Raw genomic sequence first — 27,320 nt, 5'->3', positions numbered from 1 at the left:
AAATGGAACCATTTATACGTTTTAGAGCGAAGGTTAGAGCCAACTGTCTGAAATAGCTCCCTGTTAATATGAAGCACAGCCCATGGGAAAAGTATGTGCACAAGAAGGCCATAGAGCCAGAATATAGGCAACCTGCAACTTTAACAAAACTAGAGAGTTTTAGAGCTCATCATGCATCAATATTTCAAAGTGAGGTTCGTCTCCATTAGATGCACACATGGGAAATTGTGTATTTGTGCTATTGATAGAAAACATGCTATGAGAAACTGAACGGGGTTTCTTACGACGAGGATTTCTCTTGAGAAGGAAGTCTGGTTTTGGTTTTTGAATGCAGCACCCACGTAAACACTTACAATTTATTTCTCAACCTTTCTGGAAATTTGGAAGGAACTAACAATCAAAGGACATATACTTTTTCCTCACAAGAAACCCTCATCATAAGCAAACTCCATTCAATTTCCACCACCGCAACCCTAGCATTTATTATGCAGATGGTCACCACCAAAAGTTGTTATTGCAACCCAGTGCCAAAAAAACTAATATAGCAAACCCGAAATATGAAGCATCGGATTTTGGTAAAAAGGAGAAAATCGGATAAATAACAAATGTAATATTTTACAAGTACCGAAAAATTTCACCACCATCTACTCGGCTGACAAACATGACAAGTGGAGCAACATAAACAAAAACAAAAATTGTTGCTGCCACTGCCACTACTACTACATACATATACAGGCTACATGGAATGCCAACCATCTCTCCCTTTCCCTTACCACAGCGCCTAGAATAAAAAGAAACGGCAGAATTATCTACAAACTACCACACCATCCAAGGCAAGATTGGATGTGCCAAAATTCCTATGTTTACCATCAGCCACATTGGTCAGATGGAATCCTTGATAAGGGAGCTGGTTGATGAGAAGAGTCTCCAATTGGCAAGCCAAGCTCTTCCCTGGGACAGTGAAATAAAGGAAATTGGCATTCTGCATTCCTTCCTTTGAACGATGTGCACGGACTCGGCCCTCCAGATCATCAGTCTATGAGAACAATCACAGATGCATTAGATTGGCATATTTAGCATAAGCAAAAATCGTATAATAAACAGGTGTAATGCCATAATTTTTCAGCCAATGACGAAAACAAACCATTATCAGCACGGCCTAATAGACCAACCTCGATTTCATGACTACTTTTTGAGTGTTAAACCACAAATAACTGAAAATAATTCATGTCAACAGAAAATTACCTGTCCGACATACAGTCTCCTATCAGGTCTGAGAATCACATATACACATGAAACACCTATGGTTGATGGAGGTGGCTGTTCCCTGGCACCAATTGGAACACAGTGTATATCAGTAACTTCTGATGTTTTTTCCTCGTAGTGCTCAATCAGCATCTTTCGGCAAATCACAATGACTGCACTCTCAACCTCCTTCTGCAAGACTTCCATTCTGTTTGTTGATCCCGTCTTATGGACAGCTTCAACTTTACCACTACTCGACTGAGGATGGGATTTATCAGAACTGCTAAAACCTGTAGAACAGAACTGTTCTAGTTTTGTGCCATTCTTTCCTAGAAGCACCTCATTTGCGTAAGCTGAATGATACAGGTCTTCAGCTCTTTCAATTATTATTTCAGGAATCCCTTCCTTCTTAGCTGTTTCAAATGCAAGGCTTTCCCTACAAATCCCATCCATCAACTTCCAGGTTGGTTTTGTTTGGCCATCCACATATACAGTTCCCATTGCTTTGTATACAGTGTTCTTTGTATTAAGAGGCAAACTAAAAATCCCATGCAGGTGAGTAGATATGATACCCAGACAACCTATTGTATCAAGAGTTTCAACAATACTACCAGCAATACATGTACCCTTTGCTGTTTCTGTTCCTCGGCAAATTTCATCTACAAGTACGAGACTTCTTTTAGTGGCTCCAGAAACAATGGACCGAATTTCTGACATCTCTACCTGAAACAATGAAATTGAGTAAGATGAACAGTGCGTAGCGATGCAGCCATTAAGCTAATGTTCTGATGCCAGCCTAGATGGGAATCAAATGACTATATACGTATAGGGAATTGACAAGACTCAACTCAAACAAAATGCTAAGGTGACTTTTGCTTTTTGATTAATTCACTCACGAGAGAGAGAGAGAGAGAGAGAGAGAGAGAGAGACAGACAGACAGACAGACAGACAGACAGACAGACAGACAGGGTGAACTTAGGTCTTAATTACCAAACAAAGCCATAAATGAAAACGAATTACAGAAGGTATATTTACATAGGCAGTCTTAATAATAAAATTTCACAAGAATACGTAAAGAAAATTAAGGGGCTCGAGTCCTCTCTGCTTGAAGTGGAAAGGTTAAAGGGCATGTAGGTTATCCTTTGTCAAAAAGACATATGTCCAATTGCTGCATTAATATGAAGCTTGAAGAGCTTAGCTAATTAGGAGCAACTGAACCCAGCATAAAGTTACTACATTACTTACTGATTACTAAGACAGCACATAATAATACCATACCTGAAAAGAACTTTTCCCGTCAGAAGGGCTGTCATAAGATTTCATGTGAAGCATAATAGAATCAAAATGAGGGATCAAGGCTGACTCTGCAGGCACCATAAATCCACATATTCCAAGTAACACAGCAGCACAAATTGATCGTAGCAAACTTGATTTACCACCACCATTCGGTCCAGTCAAAAGGAACAATGACTGCATATCAACGGTGTTATTCACAGCACTTCCCTCTGCTACATCCAACCAGTATGGTGATAGACCAACTATCTTCATCCCATTTTCTCCATTTACTGGTTTTACATCCTGCATCCAACACATTAATATATAAGCCACTGCAAATAAAAAAGGCATGGTACGGATATATCAATATAGGTGAGCTGCCAGCCTAGTAGATTCGGGGGCACATTGATTTATTGAATACTACCTTCGACCTATACGACTCTCCAAGAGTAGGAAAAACCCATTTCCTTCTTCTCCCTTCACTGCAATGTATCAGTTACACAAAATTAAGATACAATAAACACCATTATGGGACTGGGGTAAATTTGAACAAGACAGTATTTCCTGTCCTAAAGATGTGAATATAGAAACATGGAAAGATACAAAATGTGTCATTCAAAAAATAGGTACTAAAGTATCATAAAACATAGCATGATGATGTTCTTCTTGTTGGTCGGTTCTCAGCCAACAGCTTCAATTAATTTAGGCAGAATTTTGGTTAACCAGCCTATCCCATCAAATAAATTCCACGACAACTTTCCAACATATGTTCCTTTTAGCAAAGAACACCAACTTCCTGAGATTTAGTGAATTACATAAATGTAAAAGTAATATCTGAAAATAGGGAGAAGCAATTTGTACTTTCAAGAAACCACATGGGAGATCTGTGTAACTTATGCTTAAGACAACTAAAGAGAACTGAATCAAATTGTATATTAATGTTTAATAAACCATAAAATTAAAAAAAAATTAAAAAAAAATTCTTATATTTCAGAAAGCCACCTATCTGCTCAGTTTATAAATTGAGAACTGGTATGGGTGAGACTCCGATAGTAACAGACTCTCAGTATGCTCTTACAAGCTGAAAAAAGAACAATTATTATATCTCTGCATGAAAATACTGACCACAGAAAATGAAAATACAATAATAGTTAGACACCACTGATTCAGAGATATCACTATAAATTTTTCGATACAACCATCTAACTATTGAAGGACACCATTGATTATTATTACAGATATGAGTAATGTTGAAAAGCTTACTAAAGTTTTAAATATCCAACCTCACATGAGCAAATAATGCCCTTGCAATAACTAGAAGCATTGAGGAAAATACAAGGATATTGATCTTTGCTTGTAGATCAGAAGAAAGTCCCCTCAACAATTCCAATACCCTTGTTTTTGCCTTGGCACCTGCCTCATGATACCTACAACAGGAAACAAAAAAGAAAAAAAGGTAACTTTACTAAACATCAGAAGTCAAAACATATTTAGACTAACGGAAGATAATAACAAGTAGGTGTGTTAAATTGAAGAAGCACGAAAGCTACTTCCATAGCATTAGGGAAAATGGCACACCTTGTTAAAGCATCCTCCACTTTCATTGTGGTAAACCACTCTTCTCCAACTTTTCTACCTTTTGAATCTAAAGCAGGTTTAAGCTGTTTAATTTGTTTTTCACCAGGGGTACCAGCCCAAACAGCAGGCGCAAACCGTTTTCCCTTAAACCAAACAGCTTCATGCTCCCGCGCATATAATATTTCTCCTTTTGGGCCTCCAAGTGGAGCTGTGGTTGCTTTTATTCTAGAAAGAATGGGCACGAAATCTTCAGTAACCTGCAAAATTTTAAATGCTTATAAATAGGAAAGAAATGTTGAAATCGTAATGCAGTGTCCTCTTCTAGGACATTATATAATTTTGTTGAGACATGCAACAATGTCAGCCAAAGTTGAGTGATGGAGACCTACTGCTAAAGATAAAGCCTCAGCAGCCTTTTCCACTTCTGTGAATGCTTCCTCGATATGGATTCTCTTTATACGACCCTTCCATGAAGACTCCATATCTTCAAAAAATTCACTAGGAACAATAGGAAAAGAACTAAGCTTTTGATCATGTTCATAACCGAGGGAGATCATTTCTCCGATTCTACCTGACGTGGACTCACATTCATTAACCTGGCCAAAAAAGGACTAGCATTATATGCATGGAAAAGAAACAGAAAAGACATGGAGAGAAACTATTTGAAAGCCTATGAAATTAAACCGATCCTCCAACCGTCAATATGGTATCTAGAGTGCTTTGAAATTGTGAAAAATAAAAGATATACCAACGCCTTCAAAAATTTCATGCTTTATTAAAAGAAAACTTAGAAACTTATGAGTAATTAAAAAAAACTTATGACTATAACTCATGATAAACAAGAAACCAAGAACACCAGAGTGCATGAATAAGTTAATGTTGGATACAGGATGTTTCATGGATTTGAAAAGAGATGGTATGACTATTTACACCAAGTCTTTGAGAACTAAGATTTGAGTGTATTAGGATCAAATAGAACGATGACTTCTGTGATTTATGCCAAGCTAAGTATTAATGCCCTTCATAAAGAATACAGAAAAATCATAGATAGGGAACTACATATTGAAGCTCGAACAATTAATGTTTCTTTTCTGAAGGTAGAGCCTTGAACACAAACATGTCAATTTTCATAAACAAAAGGATCTACTTCTCACAAATCAAAAGTAGCAGGTTGCTTATTCATTAACCTATACAATTATTATTATACTTTTCCTTTTGTAAACAAGTGGACGTTTTAAAAAAAATAAATAAATAAATCAGTAAACTCCGAATGGCTGTACTTACTAATGTCTCAAAGTCAATTTTCAACCCAGTTGCCACCCACGTGGGATCCATCAACAACTGCAGGATTTCACACAACTCAGGAGTTTTACGCATCTGCAGTATTTCATCAAGAACATTTTTTATTCTGCAGAACTCAATGTGATTGGCCTCCCTCAGTTCAAGAAGCTTCACCAGCTGTGGAACATACAATAACTCAGGAATTATATACTACAACATAGAAAGGCATGTGTTGAGTTGGCACACACACAGCCAGAGACCCCTGTATAAATACATAGATGTGTTTTTGTGTCTATACATGTATGTATCTTCGCTAAAACATCCATGTACACATGAATCAAATGAAACATACTAAAATGACCAAACATATGGGGAAAAACCATGTATTCACTAAATTTAAATTCTACAGTTAAAAAAACAGTTAAGGTTACACGAGACAAAAGTACTTAAAAGGGAGTGTTACAACCAGCAGAACATAGATAGAAGTAGAGCAAATGAATTCTCTTTTAAACTATTGCCTTTCGATCTCATAATATCTCAGGGAAGATCTAACCCGTAAACAGTAAAAGTCTGAAATCAGAGAAGTAATTATTCAGCTAACTTAGATACTATTCATACTTGAGTCAAGAGAAAGGAAAAATGCCAACCATGGGGAACAATAAGCTGTCAATGCCAACCCTAAATATTAGTATCAAGGAAGGTATTAGTATCAGCACTGATGAAAGAGAAGAACCCATAAGCTGTCAATAAAAGAAAAAATGGTAACTAATTATACAAACTCCATCTAGTTCATTTAAATTCAATCTGTAATTTTAGAATGGGATAATTTTGATCAAGTGATCTATGGGTACTCTCACCCATCATTATCAAAGTGAAGCTCAAAGTTAACTCCACTTTCAATTGCTTTTTATCTTGATTTTAGTATTAATTTTAGCGCTCCGCAAGCTTGCATACATTTTATCCAATTGTCCCCAAAATTGTTGGTACACAGACCGCACTGTTCTTTATAATCCCTATCCTCAGCTACTCATTTTGCCTTTTAGGCTACACAGAGGGTAAGAAGATACTTAATTAGCACTTCGACACATGAACAATCAAATCTGAAACACCAAAAGAAAAGAGAGAGAGAGAGAGAGATATCAAGTGGTAACATTACTACGTAGGTAGTAGAGATTATATCATCAGGGTTATAATGTGATACTCAATTATTGGGATTAGAATAGGAGTGTGAACAACCCTGAGGCATAAATAAAACTCATACTGCCCCCCTGACAAAGACTCCACAAGCAATGAGGAAATAGATTTACTAAAAAGGGCAGCCCGAAAAAACAAGGCTCTAGCCAAAGCAGAGTTTGGTAAGGGCGAGACAAATGCAGCCATACCCCCTATTCTTAGAGAGACTGTATCCGTGACTTGAATCCATGACACCAAGTCACCTGGGACAATATCATTGCAAGAATTTGCACCACAAATAGATTCATGAAATCTAACCAGAACTGATATTTCATAAAAACAAAATAATAAGAAATAAAAAAAACAAGAAGCCATGATTGATATTTTATAAAAATGAAAAGATTAGAAAAAAAAGAGCAAGTTATTTTCAGATCTAACTAATTAACAAGGTTAGGATACAACCTTTGCAGGTGAAACACAAGTAAACTCAGGAATTGAGCACGTTATGTCACTCATAAGTCTGCACGTTGCTGATTTTGAGAAAAAGAAAACTTGTCAGAAGATTTTGAAAAAACAATAAAAAAAATGAGATGGCATGCCAGCATAACATGTTAATTGTGCAGTCTCTTAGGGGAACAAAATACTGTGATTAATACATTATAATAATTTAGAAAATCTCCAATCTTACAGACACATTCTATGTGAATCACCCAGGTTAGTGGCTCTTATTTTCTGACTCTTTTCTTTTCACTTTGAAGCCCTTCTACATGGACCTCAACATCTCTCTACCACATTGAAAAGTGCACCCTTATTAATTAAAACTATGTTAAATTTCTAAGTTCACCCCCACCCTCCTTTTAAAATATATCATACAAATTAATTGATCTGTCTCGTATTTGGTGCACGAGTGGACATGAATGTGGTGACACCTGTTTGAGCAGAAACCACATTAACCCATGCAGCACTGCACCAGGTTTGACTTGGTATAAAACACTAAAAAAGATATGGACAAGAAACAGTATGAACAATCAGGGGAAAAGTTTGCCATTTTATTAACAACCAAGGTCAAAAAGCTGGCATTATGGAAAAAATCATTTTGTATTCTATAATCTAATGCTGGACCAATACAAAAAGTATAACACAGCTCACCTTGAATTGTGGATGATATATCATAAGCAGGAGGATTAAGAAGTAGATCTCTAACATACCTGAGAAATCAGAAACTAACAAATCTAAGGAACATAGAAGTACAAAACACAGACACACAGGTGTAAGTGTACTTTAGCATATTATGAGAACGTACATTGGACAGAATTAAAAGAGTAAAAAGGAAAACGGAAGGACTTTGTCATTTGTATTAAAGAAAGCCTCAGCAGTGATATAAAATGTCAAAAAGCAGTGATGTATTTGTGCACTCACACCAAAAATAAAAAACAAAATTGCACGTGCATGCATCTCCAAGAAGCTAGATACTATTCTGAGTAAATTTAAACAGAAAAAAGGCATACAATAAATACTCACAATAAAGGTAGTCCTGTGCAGTTTGAAGGAAGCAACACCTTCAACAAACAAGGTATTCCCTCAGTTGGTATGGCACCTGGAAGTATGCAAAACACTGATCAATACCACTTTGTCTTGACAATGACTTCATACGATGAAAGTAAAATTGAAGTGTCCAATGCAATTAGACAAACCAATTTGAGTTGCTGTTCCAAGGGTCAAAGGGTGGGGTCTGTTTTCTGAAGACACACTGACATTCCTAAATGTAACATCCTCATCAAGACCATAAAGATCTTTAACCTGAGAAGTGCAATAGATAGATAGCTGTTAGATAAAAAGTGTAATTTTTATTTCAACAATAGCTAAAATCATAAAAATATGAAACACGTATTCAATAGTGCAATTATTTCATATGATATGCTAGTGAACAAAAAGTAAAATACGCAATAAAATCATTAGACATGTTAACCTTAGACAAAAGATCAACGACAGGATTGCCTTCAAACCATTCAAAATGTCTACCACTACATTCTCCCCACAGTAGGCCTCCCTCACCAAATTCTCCCCAACGACAAGTGCCTGTAAAGGAGCCTCTTGATATAATTAAGATTCAAATAAATTATTTAAAGAAGAATAGCAGAAAGATATGTCAATGATACAATCAAAACAAAAGGTTTATTTTACAGGTTGTAAAGCAATAAAAATACTAATCACTCAAAACAAATTTTAGGTTATACTGAGGTTTCACAGAGAATTTGTAAGGCACATTTAGGCAAAAAAAGCTTCAAGGCGTACAATAACAGACGCATAGATATTAGTTTTGTGTTCGGGAGTGTTCTGGCTCAGATGAGCCCTTGGTTTTATTTTTTTTCTCTTTTTGGTTCCACTTGTTTGGTGTGGTCTTCTTGACCACCTGTTCTTGCTGGTTGCTCCTTCATGTCTTCTCAGTAATATAACTGTATCTTTATAAGAAAAAAAATAAAAGTAATCTAAAAGGCGCTAGTTCCAACTTCCAATCCAACAGTCTAACATCACACTTAGCAGAGAAAATTACAAGCTTCAACCCAATACAGTTCACAATTTTACACTTCATCTTAATAGGAGCACACCACAGGCAACAAATGGCACCAAAAAATTTCCCCATTAATTAAGAAGTTATATCTACCTGAAAAATTGCTCCTCAAAGACATATGCAGAAATAAATGATGGTACCGACAAGTACGAAGCTTAGTAACTAGGGCCTCTTCAGTCAAACCATCCTCCGATGAATAAGTTTTCATAGTCTCCAGGACAAAGTTTATGCAATACCCTCTGGCCGAGCGAGATATTCCTGCCACATATATTTTACAACTATTATTAATCCTTAAACAGTCAATCTAAGAAAGCTTTATTGCCTTTGACTACTATGAGCAATAGAAACTAACTTTTTGATGAAACAATCAAAGGCAATTAACTTATGCCTTTAAAATTTAGATAATCAAGGGCAACAAAATGAAACAAAACCCAAATAGAGAATCCAAAACAAAATCTTTTGGAATAACTTTTGATAGAAGAAAACTAACGTATTCTTACCAACTACAGGCATTGGTTCTGGAAAGTCAAGATCGTGATCAACCCCAACAAGTCCAAACACATATGGACTACCAGGATGTGCATGCCTGAAATACTTAACAAAACAAGTCAGAAGCAACATCTGCATTTCAAGCATTTTGAATATCAAATTCAAAAACAAAACTTTTGCCCAGAAAATATAAAGATACATGAAATCTTCATTATAACATAAAAATATGGGCACTCATAAGAGCATTTAATTTCCATTTTCAATAAATTCTAGTAGTTTATATAAAAATAAAATAAAAAGACCACGCTATTTAATTTTCCAAGAAGCAACACGAGTTTGTGTCGCGGATGACTCTTGAAAGGAAAACTGGCCATTAAGAATGTTTCAACATTTTATGACCACTGTACTAAGTGTTGTATCAGAAACACCATAACATGCTTCAGGATTGGAAATCTTTGTATCCCTTTCCTCGGAATAAGCAATAAATAAAAAATACTATCAATCACTTCAAAAAGAACAAACAAATCAATTTAAAGGATATGCTATATGAAAAGAATCACAGATTAAATTGAAAGAATGAGTTATCCACATGTAATTACCCCGATATAAAACGGCCTTTACGGGAACGAGCTTGTGTTGGACCCTGAACTTCTTCCACTATGCACTACAAGAACCAAACCATGAACATTGAGCAAACTAGTTGGATGATGAACGTTGAACAAACTAGTCAGATGATGACCATAAATTCTTTGACATATGCTCACATTACTAATAAGGCAATTGATGCATAATACACCTCTATAGGCAACAAATATAAAGATAAGTACAGGACAAACACCCAATGAAGCATGCATCAGTGGTTCAAAGGTGGAACTATACCATTTAGGCACCAAGTGCCCAGTCCATGAGTGGAGAAGAAAATAATGAAGACTCAAAGGCTTAATTGCATATTCCGCACAACAGTAAAGTGAACACTTAGAAAAGCATGTTAGAACTCTGGTCTTAAATTTCATGAATACATAAGATGAGTTATCAGAAATGCTATACTTACCACCGAAAACCCATTCCGTGTCAGATCATCCAAAGTTTGACGAAGATTCTGCAAATCATATGCAATTATGCATTGAGTCCCCAAGGGAATAAACACATGATTAAATGCATAGAGAAGGAATTGACTGACAAAAAGTCGAAGAAGCATGTCCTTAGATTAGATTGAATGGGGAAAAAATAAAAAAAATTATGCAAGCAAACAGGGACAGCAACAGAAAAATAAAAACTTGGAAGAAAAATACAAAAGAAACAGGAAGAAATTATGCTGTACCAATTATTTAACATGATTCCCAAGATATCATCCCAGAACTATGCAAAATAACACCAAATCTGAAGGACCTCTTCAGCATCTCCAATTTGCCACACATGGTATATTTCCCAGAGAAGAAAAAAGGAACAAAGAATTCATACTTTAATTCACACAGATGCCCCAATATGGGCTTGCAAACAAGCCCTCAGGTTTGGCACCGCACTTATGAGTTAAAACCACCTTCCTTACTATCACAAATCTGAACTCATCTTCTTAACTCAACCATTGGAAATCCATTCAAAACTTCATTAAATCAAGTAATTCTCATGCAAATGGCACAGTATGGTTTTACTATTTGAATATACAAGTTTCTCAAAATTAGGAAAGAAATTATTAATTCTGAATGTGAGGCAGAATGAAATTTAAAGGCAAAAGAATATTTAAAGATCAAGGAATGGAAATATAACATGCATATGATAATAAAGTATGATCAATACCACAACCGGGCATCCAGCTCTCGGAATGCTATCTGAACGCAGGCCACCAAAAGGATTCAAACCTGCATATTCAACCAAAATACAAGCATCTATTCCAAGGGCTTCATAAAAGTCACCAACCTGAAATATAAGTGAAATAAAACACTTGTTGCATCTATCATTAATGGGCACTATATAAACATTTAATGAATACAAAGACATTTTCGTAAGGCAACACAATGCAATTTAGTAGAAAAAGTTTCTTAAACCAAGAGGGCTGATAAAGAAATATGTTACATACTCTGCAGAGCAAAACTTCACGTGGAAACTTTGACTTGAACTGCAAGATCTCCCAGTTGAGTGTTCCCTCTTTAAGACTAAAACAAACAAGTTTTACTTAATGAGCTTTACAGATAAAGAAGTAATCTTTATGAAGCTTCTAAGAAAGCGGGCCATTTTTAGTTTTCTATTCATACAAAAACTATGAACATGTAAATTTTTGAAAGGATACCCTTGCACTATGGAAAACACTCTTAGAGACCTTTCAGGTTAGATCAAATAATTATTCATATAGGAATTCAATTCCTTGAGATTTATGAAATTATGTTAATATGCCGACTAGCCATGAAAAGGAACTTTTTTTTTTTCCAATGCAGAGATGCAATGCCTATAACCACAATTCGGGAATTAAATTTGAGGAAACTACAGTTTGGTCCTTCATGTCATTTAAGCATGCAAAAAAGAGCTCAGAAGAATAATTACAATAAAATATGCAAGAAAAAGCTCACAAGAGAAACTAATAAGAGCAGAAAAGAATAATGCATAACTCATATCTTTTTCTTCTCATTGTCTCTTCCATAAGCATACAGTTAAAATAGCAAGAAGACAACTTTAGTATCACAAGGGGATCTCACCTCCCATTTTTTAAATTAACATTCAAGCCTAGCAAATTGGAATAGTCAAGCCTTTTAACCAGCTGGACAGTTGACGGCTTCCTGCACATCTCCATCCTCTGCAAATGAAAAACCCATGACAATGAAAGATATCAACGAATCCTTCGAAACAAGCAAACCTCCTTCCACCACAGTATGTCTATTCCCAACAATAAAATGTAATAGCAAACCTCCTTCCACCACAGTATGTTAGAAAGAACTCTTTCATCCAGGAAATTATTCAAAGCATTAAGTTTATTGGTCGCCTTTCTGCTTCCTCTTAAAACTTTTTGATCTTTGAAACAACGAATCCTTCGAAACTGTCCACTAGTAATGTACAAAAAGAATCCTCAATAGCATTATTTAAATCACAATGGTAAATTGCAAGAATCAAATGTAAAAATGAAAATAAAGGTTGCATAACCAACAGTACTAAAATCTGAATCTTGAATAAGAAATAATACACACAAACAAAGTACTACCGACTTTGCCAGTGAGTACGGCACTCTTTAAACAAGTAATTAATCAGACCTTGACTTATTCTTCTGCTTCCATTTTTTTTTTTTAAATAAAACAAAAGGAAATCGTCATCAGACAACATTTGGAATTTATACCAAATTTATCATAACGATGTTTGAAAATACATTAAAACGAACTACATTGTTGAGTAATAACTTTGGTTTACGGTGGCATCACCAAACAAACCAATACAGTTATGGAGGGTTTCATATTTCTTTGCTTCTGGGTTATCCTGCTTTTAATGAAGTTATGATTTTTTTTAATACAAAATACTTCTAAAAGAAAATTTTAGAACTATTATTCCATGGAAATTTAATTCTCATACATATATAAATAACACACATTCCGCACAAGTGAATAAAGCACGTTCTCTCAGGCTTCAAAGGATTTTCCTTTTAGAGAAATTTCAACCACCCAAGACCATATACAACATAAATACAGAGAGAGAGAGAGAGAGAGAGTACAGGAGCGGCGGAGAGGGAATGAAAGAGCTGCTGCATTTACGAGGACGGGAGCGAAGAAGAAGAGCAAGATGACAGCAGCGAGGGAGAGAGACAACGCCGTTACGAGTAGCGAGCCAGTACATGGCGAGTGGTGGTGACAGTGTATCCAACTTTTTGGTTGTGAAGGGACTTTTGAATTTCTAGGGTTTTAGAGTTTTTCCCCTTCGCCAAATGCGAAGCTCTGTTCTCAACTTCCCGCCAGAAAGGCAACAGGGATGAGATAAAAGGCTACTACTTGGAGACTGGAGACTGGACTGGAAGCCTGATGGGATTATTTTTGTTTGTTTTGGCAGTGAAAGGACGGGTGTTTGGTCTTTTCTTTTTATTCTTTCTTACTAGGCAGCCTCTTGGCTTTTTACTTACGTTTATGAAAATATGTTTTTAATTTTAACTTTAATTATTAAAATAAATGGGAAAAAAAATGGTTCAAGGGTGAGGTGACTGCCACATTTAGCACTGCTATTTTCACTCCATGTCCTATTTCTACTCATCTCATTTTCCTACCCATTAAGGATCATTATTTGGCCCTCAACTCGTGGGCGAAGTGCATAACCCGAGATCTGATAAGCAACGCACAACCCGTCAGAGAAAAAGGTTTCTTGAAGTCTAGAAGCCTGGATGATATTTTTAGTTTTAATGTCAGTTTGACATTGCTTATTTGTGGTAATAAGTGAATTTTAAAAAATTTGGGAAGCCTAGCTCTTTTGGTAAACTATGAAAAAATCACTTATGGTGAGAAAGCTATAAGGGAAAGCAATTAATGATGTACTTTCATTTTCTGATTATGTAGGAATCGTTTTGAAGAGGCGCTATGTTTAATGATTATGTGGCAATCATTTTCGATTATACGAGGAATCAGTACCAACAACATTTTTAACAAAAAGTTTACCAAACGCCAAATTGTCTTATCTCATGGTGATTTCTCTTACAAGAAATCTGATAGAATTATTTTTATAGTACAACAATGTCAAACTGGCTCTTAATTTAGTTTTGTTTTGGGAAGTGAAAGGACAACGAGTGGGTTTAGGGTTTAGGGAAAGGACAGCGAGTGGGGTTTGTTTTGGGAAGTGAAAGCATATCCTCTGTGTTTTTGTCTTTGACCTTTGTGGTCTCGGCTTGTTTTGCTTGTTTCTGCCTTTGGGCTTTGTTTTATGAAATATCCAATTACCAAAAAAAAAAAAAAAAAAGATCTAGTGCTATTTGTCTTCATTTAATTGGAGGGGATCTCAAATTCGAACTCATATGAATAATGAGATCGATATATATTTATGATAAGTTATATATTTATCAAAGAGCTTCCATTGAGGGATCCATTAAATAAGCTTATTTAAGGGATATCCTCAGGCCCCACTCGGATTGTATTTCACTAATCCAAACCGTCTATTTTGTATATACTCATTTAAAGATCATTTCTACAAAAAATCACTTGAATCCGATATCATTTGACCACTCAATTGAGTTATTGAAATTTTAGTGCTTTCTTGAAGCATCGTGTTCATTGATTTTGTAAGACACAATTGGATATCGAAACGGTTTCCGATTTGTCTAATTTTTTGTAAAAATAATCTATGAATGAAGATCTAAAAAATAGATGGTTTGGATCGTTGAGAAAAAAATTGTAGAATACCTTAAAGGGCGTCCCTCAAATAAATCCCTCAAATAGAAGGGGACTGCTATATCTACAACTCCAATTTGCAAAATAGGCAACCAAAAGCAAAAGAACAACCGCGGACCCAGCTAAGCAAACACCCACATGAGTGGGGAAGCAAAAAGACAAGCCTTTTGCAGCAAACAAAACCCCACAAACAGAGGAAGAAACATCCACAATACAGGGGCAACAGCCCAAACAAACCACCACGGAGAAGAACAAGGCAAAGAGTAAAAGGGAGAAGGAAAGGGAAGGAGAGGGGATTGAGGGCAGTGACCTCATTTTTCAGTTCAAATCTTATGCCCGAGAGTTTTTTGTATTGTTGAATAAAAAGAAAAAATCTAAAGTACGAACTTGTGACGAAAAACATGAAGTGATCTCGCGCAATTCTCCAACTATGATCGGTGATTGTTCCTATATCTTCCCACTTTCTGGGGATCCAATATAGGCATCCATTAAACATTACATAATTGTACAATTGGCAGCAGCACTTGCAGCAGCAACAGCAATCTCAAATAGACGATATGCTTGAAACCATTTATTCTGAAAAAATTTACAAAACAAAAGAAAATTAAATAAGAAATGTGAAAATGTACACCTTTCAATCCTTTAAAATTGAAAGGGATACATGAGCATGAAATCAAAGAAAAAGTAGACACTCACCCTTCCAGGTGCTTGAAAGTAGTAATTGTTATAAATCACCAGAGGCTGTGGAACTGGAGTCATTGCCCACATCAATCAACTATATAGGAACTCAAATTAGCTACTTCCGTAAAAGCACATTGTATACCGCATCTCAATTACTCTAGATAAGATCCATTAACATATACCACATCTCAATTATCTTGCTAAGCACCCTCGTAAAAAGTGATTAGCAAACGATGATCCAAATAACGAAACAAGCACTTTAGCCTTATTGAGATCGGGGCTAGCACAAGGAGGAAGGCCTCGTTTGGATCGCAGCAAGACATGGTTATCCAAGAAATACGTATGGTGGTGATAAAAATTCCTTATGCTGTAGCAGGCAGCACAGAGATCATAGGTGCCCTGATAATGGTCAGCTCCTACATCAAAGCAAGCAACGCTGGTGAAATACAAGCCACAAAGGTACAATCTACACCCTTGGCACAAGATGTTCCTCGTTTTGAGAATGTAGTAGAAGGTGAGCACTTCATAAAAATCCAGGCCACCTTCGTGGTTTCGATCTAGTTTCGTGAAGAAACTGGGGCAGTTGACGATCCAGCTGTAACCGCTTTGCTGCAAAAATTCATAAAACTCTGTGGAGCTGATTCGGCCATCGTTGTCTGTGTCCACGGATTGGAAGAAAGACCATGCCAGACGCTGCAGTTCCGTAGAACCATTGGAATAGTAGACAAAGGCTGCTGCATGTAGTTCTTCCATTTCCATATAGAAGTTAGAACAGTACAGCTATAGCCTGTAGGCAGCTTTTCTGCTCTTTGGTTTTCATTTTTGTAATTTTGGATTATATAAGTACTATATTAGTACTGACCGAGTCTTATGTTTAAATAAAATCAAATTGTTGTTGGGTTGACGTTCTAATTAACAGCTTAATATATACTCGATCAATATTGTATACGATAATGCTAGAGTCTTTAAATATGTTCATCAAATGATGCGTTGCTTCACATGTCGATATCTTTAGATTTGAGAAAACGTAAATTTACGACATCATTTAGTGAAAAACAATTCGATAGTCTCTTTATTTTATTTCTTAGTACAAACAATAGTCACATAGAAATATTCTTAAATAATGATTAACTCACTGGTGAGAATAATATTACAGCGGGGGAAAAGAAAAGGGCAAAGACAGAGTCCAAGGAGACCACAGGTTGGCTCACGATGGAGTTAACAATTAAAAGCTCTTTCCTGGCTAGTTGGCTAGTTGCATCCCAAGTCAACTCCTTATTGTATTTAATACAATCAACAACAAAACTTTACTAACATGGAAAGAAAATAGGACAACTCTGAAAGGCCTTTTTTGTAACATCACATAATTGTGCAGTTGGAAAGCAAAGCTGGAATAGAAAGAGCCAGCTCTAATGCTTCAAATGCTTGGAACCATCTATTCTGAAAAGTCGAAAACATATATAAGCAAAAGCATATTCAGTGGAAGAATTAATGCATTTTTACGAGATTCAAATAAGCATCGGAAGCTCAACTCACCCATCGAATTTGAGGCGCAGCTTGATTGACGTAATAATTATTAGTAATCACTAGAGGATTCGGTGCGACTGCCTACATGAGTCATATAGCAATTCGAATCAGAAAATCAAACCATCTAACAACCGGGGAAATAAATATATGATACCAAAGAACAAAATTAACCTCTGTTAAATAAATAAATAAATTAATTAATTAACCCAAAGCAAGAGCTTCGAGAAATCAACCCAAAACAACAAATTTATTTGCAATAATTACTAATTAAATTTTCACGATGTTCCCATTAATGCCTTAATCAATTTATTAAATAAATTAATATCACATCTGATTTAATTAATGTTAAGAATTCTACGTTTAGGATTGGTTAAAGATTTTTAATCTCAGCCAACATGATCTAAACCCTAAAAAAGTGTCTCGCCTCAGAATTAATAATCGAATACCTAAAAACCTTGGGAATTGATCTAATTCCAATTCCATACTTCATTCCAAAATAAATAAACATGTTATATGATGTTAGAATTAGTAATTCAGTTACCATGGCAAGATTTGGCGGAGCATGAGGAGTGCCTCTTTTGGAGTGTAGCAAAACGTGGTTGTCCAAGAAGTATGAGTGCTGGTGAGTGTGGTTGGCATTATTACCATAGCAAACAGCACACAGGTCATACGTTGAGTGATAATTAGCTGCTCCATCAAAGCACATAACGCACGTAAAATACAAGCCACAAAGGTGTGCTCCGCAACTTTGGCAGGTGATGTACCTTGTTTTGATGATATAGTAGAACGTAAGTACTTCCTGAAAATCTAGGCCACCATCGCGATTGCGGTCAAGTCTATCGAACAAGGTGGGGTCATAAGGGATGATCCTGTTGTATCCACTTTGTTGGACGAAGTCGTTGAACTCGGCTTTGCTGATTTTGCCATCACAGTCTGTATCCATGGATTGAAAGAAATCATATGCTACACGACGAATATCTTCATTGCCATGGCTGTAGTATGCATTAGCTGCTGCATGCAGTTCTTCCATCGCCAGATATATAGCTAGTGATACAGGAAAAGTGTTATAGCTTGCTATAGCCTGTGCTTTATATTGGCTTTGGTTTTGAGAGAGGATTTAGCTTTCTATATATATACATATTCAAACTCTCCAACATTAATTAATTTCCAAGTCTTTGTGTGTCTGTGTTTTTTTTTTGGGTCAACTCCAAGTCTTCATGTTTGGGACGTTGCGTAAAGTTTGTGCACCTCTACATTTTGAGATAGTCAAAGAACACGCGGAGAGACTAAAACACAGTACTCAAAGTGTCCAAATTCCCGATCGATTTGGTTAAAAATTGGCAGTGACAATGAAAGCAGAGAAAGGAAGTAAAACGACACAACAACCCTACAATTTGGTGAGTTGCTAACTTGCGCTGATGATCCAAGTTAACTCCTTGCATCAATTTGGTCCCATACTAGACTAGTATACAAGCTGCATCTCGTTAATCAAAGCCGCGTTTATTCAAAGTCGCAGCCAACTAGGCCGTCGTCTTTTTCATATGTTAAATTATATGTCACGTCTAATTAATTAAAATTTACGTCATATTTTATTTTAAATGTAAACAAAAAAACTTGAAGAAAAAAATTAACATAATCAAATCTCAGTAATGACAGTTGTGAATTATTTATAATTTTTTTATATACTATAATATCAACATCTTGAACATGAGTCATGGAAATCAAAAGTGAACTTTTAGTTTATGCTACCAAAAGTAGCATCATGACTTAATTTATTGTTTCTTTACAAGAAGAGCATGGCTCCCAAAGGTGTAATATATAGTAAATATGCACATCATCCAACACTTTCTTTTTGACTTCTGTGATCTTATGAATTATTTTTTGGTTGTGACAAGAACACCGTCACATAGTAATTTGAGTTGATTTGTTATACTACGTGATGATGTTAATTATACAATTAAATTTTCAAAGTTTGTCACAAAATGAAGAGCATTTAACGTTGAAGTATGAAAGTTGTGTCAGTCTCTAAAATATCTAGAACTTCTTCAGCCATTAATTGTCAATTGATTTTGGATTGGATGCATACATATACACAAAAGCAGACCAAGACACAGTCTAAGGCATCCAAGGCAGGAAGACCAAGTCATACATAAGATGGAGTCCAAGTACATCAACTGCTATACTCTTTCAATTTCCTGGTTTAGAATGAATCAAAATTAACCTCAAAGACTAACAGAGCAAGACGGTCCGAGTACACGCAGAGAGAGAGAGAGAGAGACCAAACAAACAGTCCAAGTGTCTATATAAGTTCCCTATGGATCTGGTTAAATAATTGACAGTGACAATGAAAGCTGCATGTCGTAAATCAAGCCACGATTTCTCCAAATCGCCAGCTAAGGTCGTCGTCGTTTTTACGTAAAATTATATCACTCCATATAAGTTAAGTCAGTCGCCTTTTTTCAGTCTTTGCACATAAGAGAATTTTTTGCTTCGTCACCACTGGATTTCAAATCCACGGAAACCCAAACCAATCTAGATATCCAAACACAGAGTGCTTGAGAAGCAGAAGCACATAATTCCCACCTACAGAGCATGTATACTTCTACAAGGCAGCCATATTGAAATTTCAGTAAAATGAACAAATCAATATGAAATTTCATAAACAGGTCTGCACTGAAACAACTACTTCACTGTTGTTTTCCTTCTTGCTGCTCGTAAGTTATGGAATCCATTTGTTCTGCTCGCGAAAATCCCATCAGCAATCACAGAGATCACTAATCGGATATCTATTAGCATTTGGGTTTGTATAACGTGGCCTTCTCTTAATCATTTCTCAGTATTTGATTCTAATCGTCATTTTAATCTGGAAGCATCTTGTTTACAATGGTCTTCTCTCTTTGCGAAGAACTTCTTGTAAGAAGGTTTATTACATTAAACCTACTAAAGTGATCTTCTAATCAAATTAGGATTACAAAGACTTATTGTTTATTAGGAACTCAAAACCTATCTCGATTAGGCAAGCCTCAAACAGTGTTCAATAAGGATAATGAAGGCTTAAGGGTTCCTAGTTCTACAAGGATTGAAATGGATTAATCCTATAGCATGAAGGATATCTCTAAGTGTTTCTTGATGGGCAAGACACTTAGAGAGATGCATATAAATAGAAGGCTCCCTCCTAGATCCGAATAACACAACACAGCTAAACAGAAATTCACCCATCAGAGTTATAGCTATAAGGATCGGATTCTCAGGAGAAGAACTTTATTCCTTGCACTGCCAATCTGTTCCAGCATCATCCAGTCCTTACGCCAGCACCATGTCGACTCAGGTTAGTGTTAAACGTGTTATGGCTTTAAAGGAATTAACATGTGGTATCAGAGCTTAAGTTATATCATGTTATACCTAACAAACTCGTGCAGGAAAATTAAGAATAAATAACTGACAGTTTTAAGTTATAAAGTATGAACATGATAACAGTATAAAGTATGAACTTTATCATGTTCTTAAAGTTTTCTACAGATCATTGCTTACAGTTCTTGTGCCGTGATTGAGTAAGCCTTGAGTAAGCCAAAGCGACTCAACCATTGCATGATCACTATATTCAAGGTTTATGATCAGAATTTGCACCATGATGCAAAACATGTTGAAAGGCTTTCTGTCCAAAGATGTCAGCAGTTTGATATGTCTTGCATCATGGTGGATCGACATGGGACATGGATAGATATGGATTAGTGAAAGGTTTTCTTCTGTCTAAAGACGTAGAAGATCTTTTGCTCAGGAAATCCACATCTACTCGTTTTCCAGTGTCAATAAGCATGCTTGAATCATTGTCCAAAGATGTGATTAAGTATGTTTGATTAAAGTTCTGGGGAAATTTATATATAAAGTGCTTATCTTGTTTTAAACATGTACAGTCAATCATAACTCGATTCGAACTCTCACTGGCTCAAATTATAAGAAATGGAGAGAAGATGTGGAAATTGCTCTTGGACTTCTGGATTATGAGATGGTTCTTACTGATGAAGCTCTATCAGTACCTGCGATTGATGCATCTGCTGAGACTAAGACTAAATATGCAAAGTGGATTAAGGCCAACAAAATGGCAATTCTGATCATGAGGAGGTCTATTTCAGAAGAGGTCAGAGGCGTATTATTGAAACTGAGAGTGCTAAGCTATTCATGGAAGCTATTGCAGAAAACTTCCAAGGATCCAAGAAAGCTGAAATTGGTACACTCATGAGCCAGCTGACAGATATGAAATACAATGGAGAAGGCTGCATAAGAACTCATATTCTGAACATGGTTGAGATAGGAAACAAGCTGAAGGCTCTAAAAGTCCATGTGGATGAAACCATGATGGTGCACTTTGCTATTAATTCTCTACCTAGCATTTTTAGACAACTGAAAACTACTTATATTGCTCAGAAGGAGATATGGTCAGTTGCTGATTTGATAGGTATATGTGTGCAGGAAGAACAAAGTATCAGAAAGGACAAAGGAAAAGAACAAGTGTATTTGGTGCAGGATACTAAGTTTAAACCAAAGGAATGGACCAAAAATAAGCAGCAAAGGAAAGATGAGTCTGCAAAGGGCACAGGTCCAGTAGGTTTGAAGTGTTTCTTCTGCAAGAAATTTGGACATTTAAAGAGAGATTGCAGAAGATACAAGCGCTGGTTGGACAAACAAAAGGGAAAAGGTAAGCATGAAAATGTCTCTGTGATTTATGAATCTAATACAGTTGAAGTTTTATCTAATTCATGGTGGTTAGACAGTGGTGCAACAGTTCATGTGACTAACTCTTTGCAGGGATTCAAAACAAAGAGGGTGCCAAACAAGGATGACTTGAAGGTGTTCGTGGGAAATGGAGAAAGAGTTAGAGTAGATTTTGTTGGTTTAGCTAGTCTTGAGTTGGATTCAGGTTTTATTTTGGAATTAGTTGATGTCGTTTATGTTCCTTCTATGACAAGGAATTTGTTATCAGTTAGCAAGCTTGTAAAATCAAACTTACAGTTTGAGTTTGATGAGTCTGGTTTCTCCATTTTCAGAAGTAAAAGTTTTATTGGTAATGGATTATTGATCGATGGAATGTTTCGTTTGAACTGCAAATTACCAAATCAAAGTACAGAGATGATAAATGTGTTAAGTTCAAAACAGCCTTGTAATGCAGAATCTTTCACACTATGGCATAAGAGACTTGGACATGTCTCGAAAGAAAGAATGAATCTCCTATGCAAAGAATCAATTCTCCCACCACTTAATCACCATGAACAAGATAAAACATGCATTGAATGTGCAAAAGGAAAGCTAACAAATCTCAGAAAGAAAGGGGCAATAAGAAGTGAGAAACTACTTGAGATAATACACACAGATATCTGCGGACCTTTTCCAGTTAATACACATGATGGTTTCAGTTATTTTATTACTTTTACAGATGATTTTTCAAGATATGGATATGTGTATCTGATAACAGAAAAATCCAAAGCATTGGAAATGTTTAAAATCTACAAGGCAGAAGTGGAAAACCAGCTGGATTCTAAGATAAAAGTTGTAAGATCAGATAGGGGTGGAGAGTTCTATGGCAAGTTCACAGAAAAAGGAAGAAATCCAGGACCTTTTGCAAACTTCCTACAGCAAGAGGGCATTGTTGCACAATATACAAATCCTGGAACACCACAGCAGAATGGTGTTTCAGAAAGAAGAAATAGAACCTTAATAGAGATGGTGAGAAGCATGATGTGTTGTGCAAAGCTTCCTACTTTTCTATGGGGAGAAGCTTTAAAAACTGCAAACTACCTTGCCAACAAATTCCCACCAAAGCTACAAACAACATACCCTACGAAATCTGGTGTAAAAGAAAGCCTAGCTTGGCTCATCTAAGGACACAGGGATGCAATGCGAAAAGCTGTACAATCCTATCAGAAGAAACTTGATTCCAAAACAGTGAGTGTTTCTTCATAGGATATCCGGATAGGACAAAAGGTTATAGGTTTTATTGTCCTAAAAATAACACTTAGATTTGTGGAAACACAGAGAGCAATTTTTATTGAAGAAGAGGAGGAAGGATTAGATGAAACAGATTTTGTTTTTGATGAAGTTTTGGAAGAAAACCAGCCAGCTCCAGATCAGCCAGGCGGCTCCAGATCAACAGAACTGGAAGAAATGCGATAGATCAGCCAGAACTAGCTCCAGATCAGCGAATCGGCTCGATTTCTACTCAGGAGATCACAGAGACCTAAAGGCCAGCCTTGTCAAATGACTACTTTGTTACCTGCAAGAATCGAGCATGACATCAATACGAGGAAGACCCTGCAACTTTCAAGCAGGCCATGGAAAGTGACAAAAGTTCACAGTGGTCTGCAGCCATGGAATCTGAACTAGAATCAATGAGCAAAAATGGAGTATGGAAACTAGTTAATTTGCCATTAGGATGCAAACCTATAGGATGCAAGTGGGTTTATAAAACCAAAAGGAATGCACAAGGACAAATAGACAGGTACAAAGCCAGATTAGTGGCAAAAGGTTACACACAAGAAGAGGGAGTTGATTACAATGAAACTTTCTCCCCTGTATCAACTAAAGATTCATTTAGAGTCATAATGGCTTTGGTTGCTCATTTTGATCTACATCTTCATCAGATGGACGTTAAGACAGCTTTCCTAAATGGAGAACTGATTGAAGAAATATATATGAAACAGCCGGATGGTTTTGGCTCAAAAGGGGAAGAGAATTTAGTGTGCAAGCTGCAGAAATCAATATATGGTCTAAAACAGGCATCAAGACAATGGTATCTCAAGTTTGATGAAGTTGTTAAGTCCCAAGGCTTCATTGATAATCCATTGGATGAATGCATCTATATGAAATTCAATGGAAGGAATTTCATCCTCATGCTGCTATATGTGGATGACATTCTGCTAGCAAGTAGCAATCAGTCCATGTTACATGACACTAAAAGGATGTTGTCCGATCACTTTGATATGAGTGATTTGGGAGAGGCAAACTATGTTCTTGGAATAGAAATCAGCAGGGACAGAGAAAGGAAAATGATCGGCTTATGTCGAAGGCATATATTGAGAAAGTGCTTAGAAGGTTTAACATGGGAAACTGTACAGGATGTGCTGTTCCCTTCTCAAAAGGGGATAAATTGAGCAGTGAACAATCTCCTAAAACTGAGCAAGAGAGATTGGAGATGAAGGACAAGCCCTATGCATCACTAGTAGGAAGCTTGATGTATGCACAAGTCTGCACTAGACCAGACTTGGCATTCTGCATAAGTGTTCTTGGCAGATTTCAGTCTAATCCAGGTCAAGCACATTGGATTGCAGGCAAGAAAGTATTAAGATATTTGCAGAGAACTAAAGAGTACAAATTGGTCTATAGAAAGGTTGAAAATTTGCAGTGGAAGGATATGCAGACGCAGATTTTGCGGATGCCAAGATACTAAGAAATGCACATCAGAGTTGTTTTTCTTTTTGCAGTCTTTATGCATGGCATGGAAGAGCATGAAACAGCAGTATGTGTCAACCTCCACTATGCAAGCAGAATTCTTAGCAGTTTATGAAGCTACTTCAATGGCAATGTGGCTTAAAAATTTCATGTCTATGCTAAGAATTGTGGATTCAATACAGAAACCGATTGATTATGGAATGACAATACTGCGGCAGTATATTTTGCACAAGGAAATAAGAGATCAAATGGAATGAGGCATTTGCATTTAAAGTTCTTATCTGCGAAGGAAAAGATTCGAGATGGAGAGACTGCTCTAAGTCACATTGTACAGATTTTATGATTGCAGATCCTTTGAATAAAGGTTGCCTAATCATATTTTCACGAGCATGTGGCAAGCATGGGATTGCAATTCAGTTTTGATGCCTAAAGTCGTGGGAGTCAGTGGGAGCTAGAGTTCTTACAGTTATGTTTTAATTCTGATTTTGTTAACTAGTTTTTCTAGACAGTTTTATTTTGCAGATTTAATTGAATTACTTTTATACAATGTTCTGCATTTGCTATTTATGGATGACAAATAGAACAAAGGCCAAACTGTAATCATGTCAACATTATTTTTACAGATTTGAATCTATGAATGAGTCATTAAAGATTGTTGAAACCTTGGTAGTTTAAGGGTGGGCAAAGAACTGTTCAGTTTTGTCACACATACAGTAAAACCAAAACAGTTCTTGTTTTTCAATCCAGTTGGAAGCCTTATGTGTTTTGCAGATTCATGTATGTGATTATAAAAGTCTTGGATGTTATATATCCATGTACTTCGATAGTCCTTTATGAATTTTTCAAAATGACAGTGGCTTGATAAAAGGAACAAGAGAATTTTGAGTTCCACATGGCCATTAAGTAATGAACAATAAGTCTAAATTGATTATTTGATCAAGTGGGAGAATGTAAGAAGGTTTATTACATTAAACCTACTAAAGTGATCTTCTAATCAAATTAGGATTACAAAGACTTATTGTTTATTAGGAACTCAAAACCTATCTCGATTAGGCAAGCCTCAAACAGTGTTCAATAAGGATAATGAAGGCTTAAGGGTTCCTAGTTCTACAAGGATTGAAATGGATTAATCCTATAGCATGAAGGATATCTCTAAGTGTTTCTTGATGGGCAAGACACTTAGAGAGATGCATATAAATAGAAGGCTCCCTCCTAGATCCGAATAACACAACACAGCTAAACAGAAATTCACCCATCAGTTATAGCTATAAGGATCGGATTCTCGGGAGAAGAACTTCTATTCCTTGCACTCGCCAATCTGTTCCAAAGCATCATCCAGTCCTTGCGCCCGGCACCATGTCGACTTCAGGTTAGTGTTAAACGTGTTATGGCTTTAAAGGAATTAACACTTCTCACTGCCTTCCCTCAACCTACCCAGACGTTCTCCCACTCCCTTGTCTCTTTGATGAAATTATGATCTTATTTCCACACTCAACCCCTCTGCAATTTAATTAGAATGTAAAAAGGTAAACCGGCACGTGCCATATAAAAGCTACAATTTATTTATGTTCTATGTCTTTAGGCTCGAAGGAAAACGAAAGGACCCATAAAAAAAGCTTCATGCACACTCCTAATAAAAAGTTTGTTGACTTTCCTTCTATTTCCTGTTTGAATTTTTTTGGTAGATTGTTTGAGTCTGGTTTGCAGATGAGGAGGAAGAGCAGAATGCAGAGGTCAGTTTGGTTTATGGAACGGATTTGAGGGGAAATTACTTCCCATGTTATTTCCCAAAGAATGGAAAATGGAAGATTCATTTCCTACATTTGATAATACAAGGAAAGTAACTAAGAAATATCACTTTATTTTATTTCCCGTGTTCGTTTTGTATAGGAATGGAAAACAAAGTTTGTATAATATCCAATTATACCCATATTAAATCAAATTAAAAAAAAATGCATTTGATGATATATTTTAATTCTAAATTGTTAATGGGAACAAAATGATCATGAAAAATGTGTATTTAATATTGGTTCATTTTCCCAAACTTTCTCATGAGGAAGGAAAACAAAACTCAAGTTGAAAGAAGGACTTCACTTTCCTCCATACTTTCTCATGTATCAGGCAATTATTTCTCATGCTTGGAGTTACTAAACATGGGAAGGCAATTGATTTCTCATCCCCAAGTCTCTTTTCTCATGAACCAAAGGAGCAAGAGAGATATGCTTTAGGAAGGAAATAATTTTACCAAAAAGCCTCAAGGAGAAATACACGAATTGTTTATTTTTATTTATTTAAGTAATTGTGTTATTTAAGGAAATAATCTCTCTGTTGCAATTTCATTTCATTTGTTTATGATATAATAGGAGAGAAATTGTGTTAATGCCTTATAGGGAGATGTGAAATTATAAATGAAGAGAGAGAAAACAAAGTTGAGGGATTAATTTCAGTATATAATTATTTAAAAAGGAAATAATTTGTTTGTTAAATCTAAAGCCATTGATTGCAGCCTAATTTAATAGTAGAAAACTTGTGTCAAATTTGTAGTGTCAACGATCCCCCCTTCCCCTCTTCTCTCTCTCTCTATATATATATATAGTTTTCATTGAGGACACCTTGTAAGGTCCATTCCGGATTATATTTCACTAATCCAAATGTCTATTTTGTAGATACTCATTTAATGATCATTTCTACAAAAAAATCACTTGAATGC

The 27,320-nt window shown here is 36.1% G+C and overlaps 2 protein-coding genes across 2 annotated transcripts; both read right to left on the bottom strand.

Annotated features, from left to right (window-relative positions):
* Positions 1 to 570: 570 nt before the first annotated feature.
* On the bottom strand, positions 571 to 13,645 carry MSH1 (MUTL protein homolog 1). The gene is made up of 22 exons (XM_016791804.2): positions 13,306 to 13,645; positions 12,514 to 12,649; positions 12,305 to 12,402; positions 11,692 to 11,767; positions 11,412 to 11,531; positions 10,666 to 10,713; positions 10,214 to 10,278; positions 9,626 to 9,711; positions 9,219 to 9,383; positions 8,523 to 8,632; positions 8,248 to 8,353; positions 8,075 to 8,150; positions 7,703 to 7,761; positions 7,016 to 7,083; positions 5,384 to 5,557; positions 4,489 to 4,695; positions 4,100 to 4,356; positions 3,805 to 3,948; positions 2,946 to 3,003; positions 2,525 to 2,824; positions 1,246 to 1,968; positions 571 to 1,036 (listed from the first exon to the last, which is right to left on the bottom strand). Exons 1-22 carry the CDS (start codon positions 13,425 to 13,427, stop codon positions 806 to 808), a joined length of 3,429 nt encoding a protein of 1,142 aa, XP_016647290.2. The 5' UTR covers positions 13,428 to 13,645; the 3' UTR covers positions 571 to 805.
* Positions 13,646 to 15,832: 2,187 nt separating this feature from the next.
* Positions 15,833 to 18,249, bottom strand: LOC148919994 (uncharacterized). Its single transcript, XM_089044508.1, has 5 exons — positions 17,709 to 18,249; positions 17,177 to 17,248; positions 17,004 to 17,080; positions 16,795 to 16,891; positions 15,833 to 16,420 (listed from the first exon to the last, which is right to left on the bottom strand). The coding sequence occupies exons 1-5, from the start codon at positions 18,195 to 18,197 to the stop codon at positions 15,833 to 15,835; spliced, it is 1,323 nt and encodes a 440-aa protein (XP_088900634.1). The 5' UTR covers positions 18,198 to 18,249.
* Between the last annotated feature and the right edge of the window lie 9,071 nt (positions 18,250 to 27,320).

Source organism: Prunus mume, linkage group LG2, assembly GCF_029339155.1.
Source record: "Prunus mume cultivar Tortuosa linkage group LG2, ASM2933915v1, whole genome shotgun sequence".
Taxonomy (NCBI): domain Eukaryota; kingdom Viridiplantae; phylum Streptophyta; class Magnoliopsida; order Rosales; family Rosaceae; genus Prunus; species Prunus mume.
This window is presented reverse-complemented; position numbering and strand designations above follow the sequence as displayed.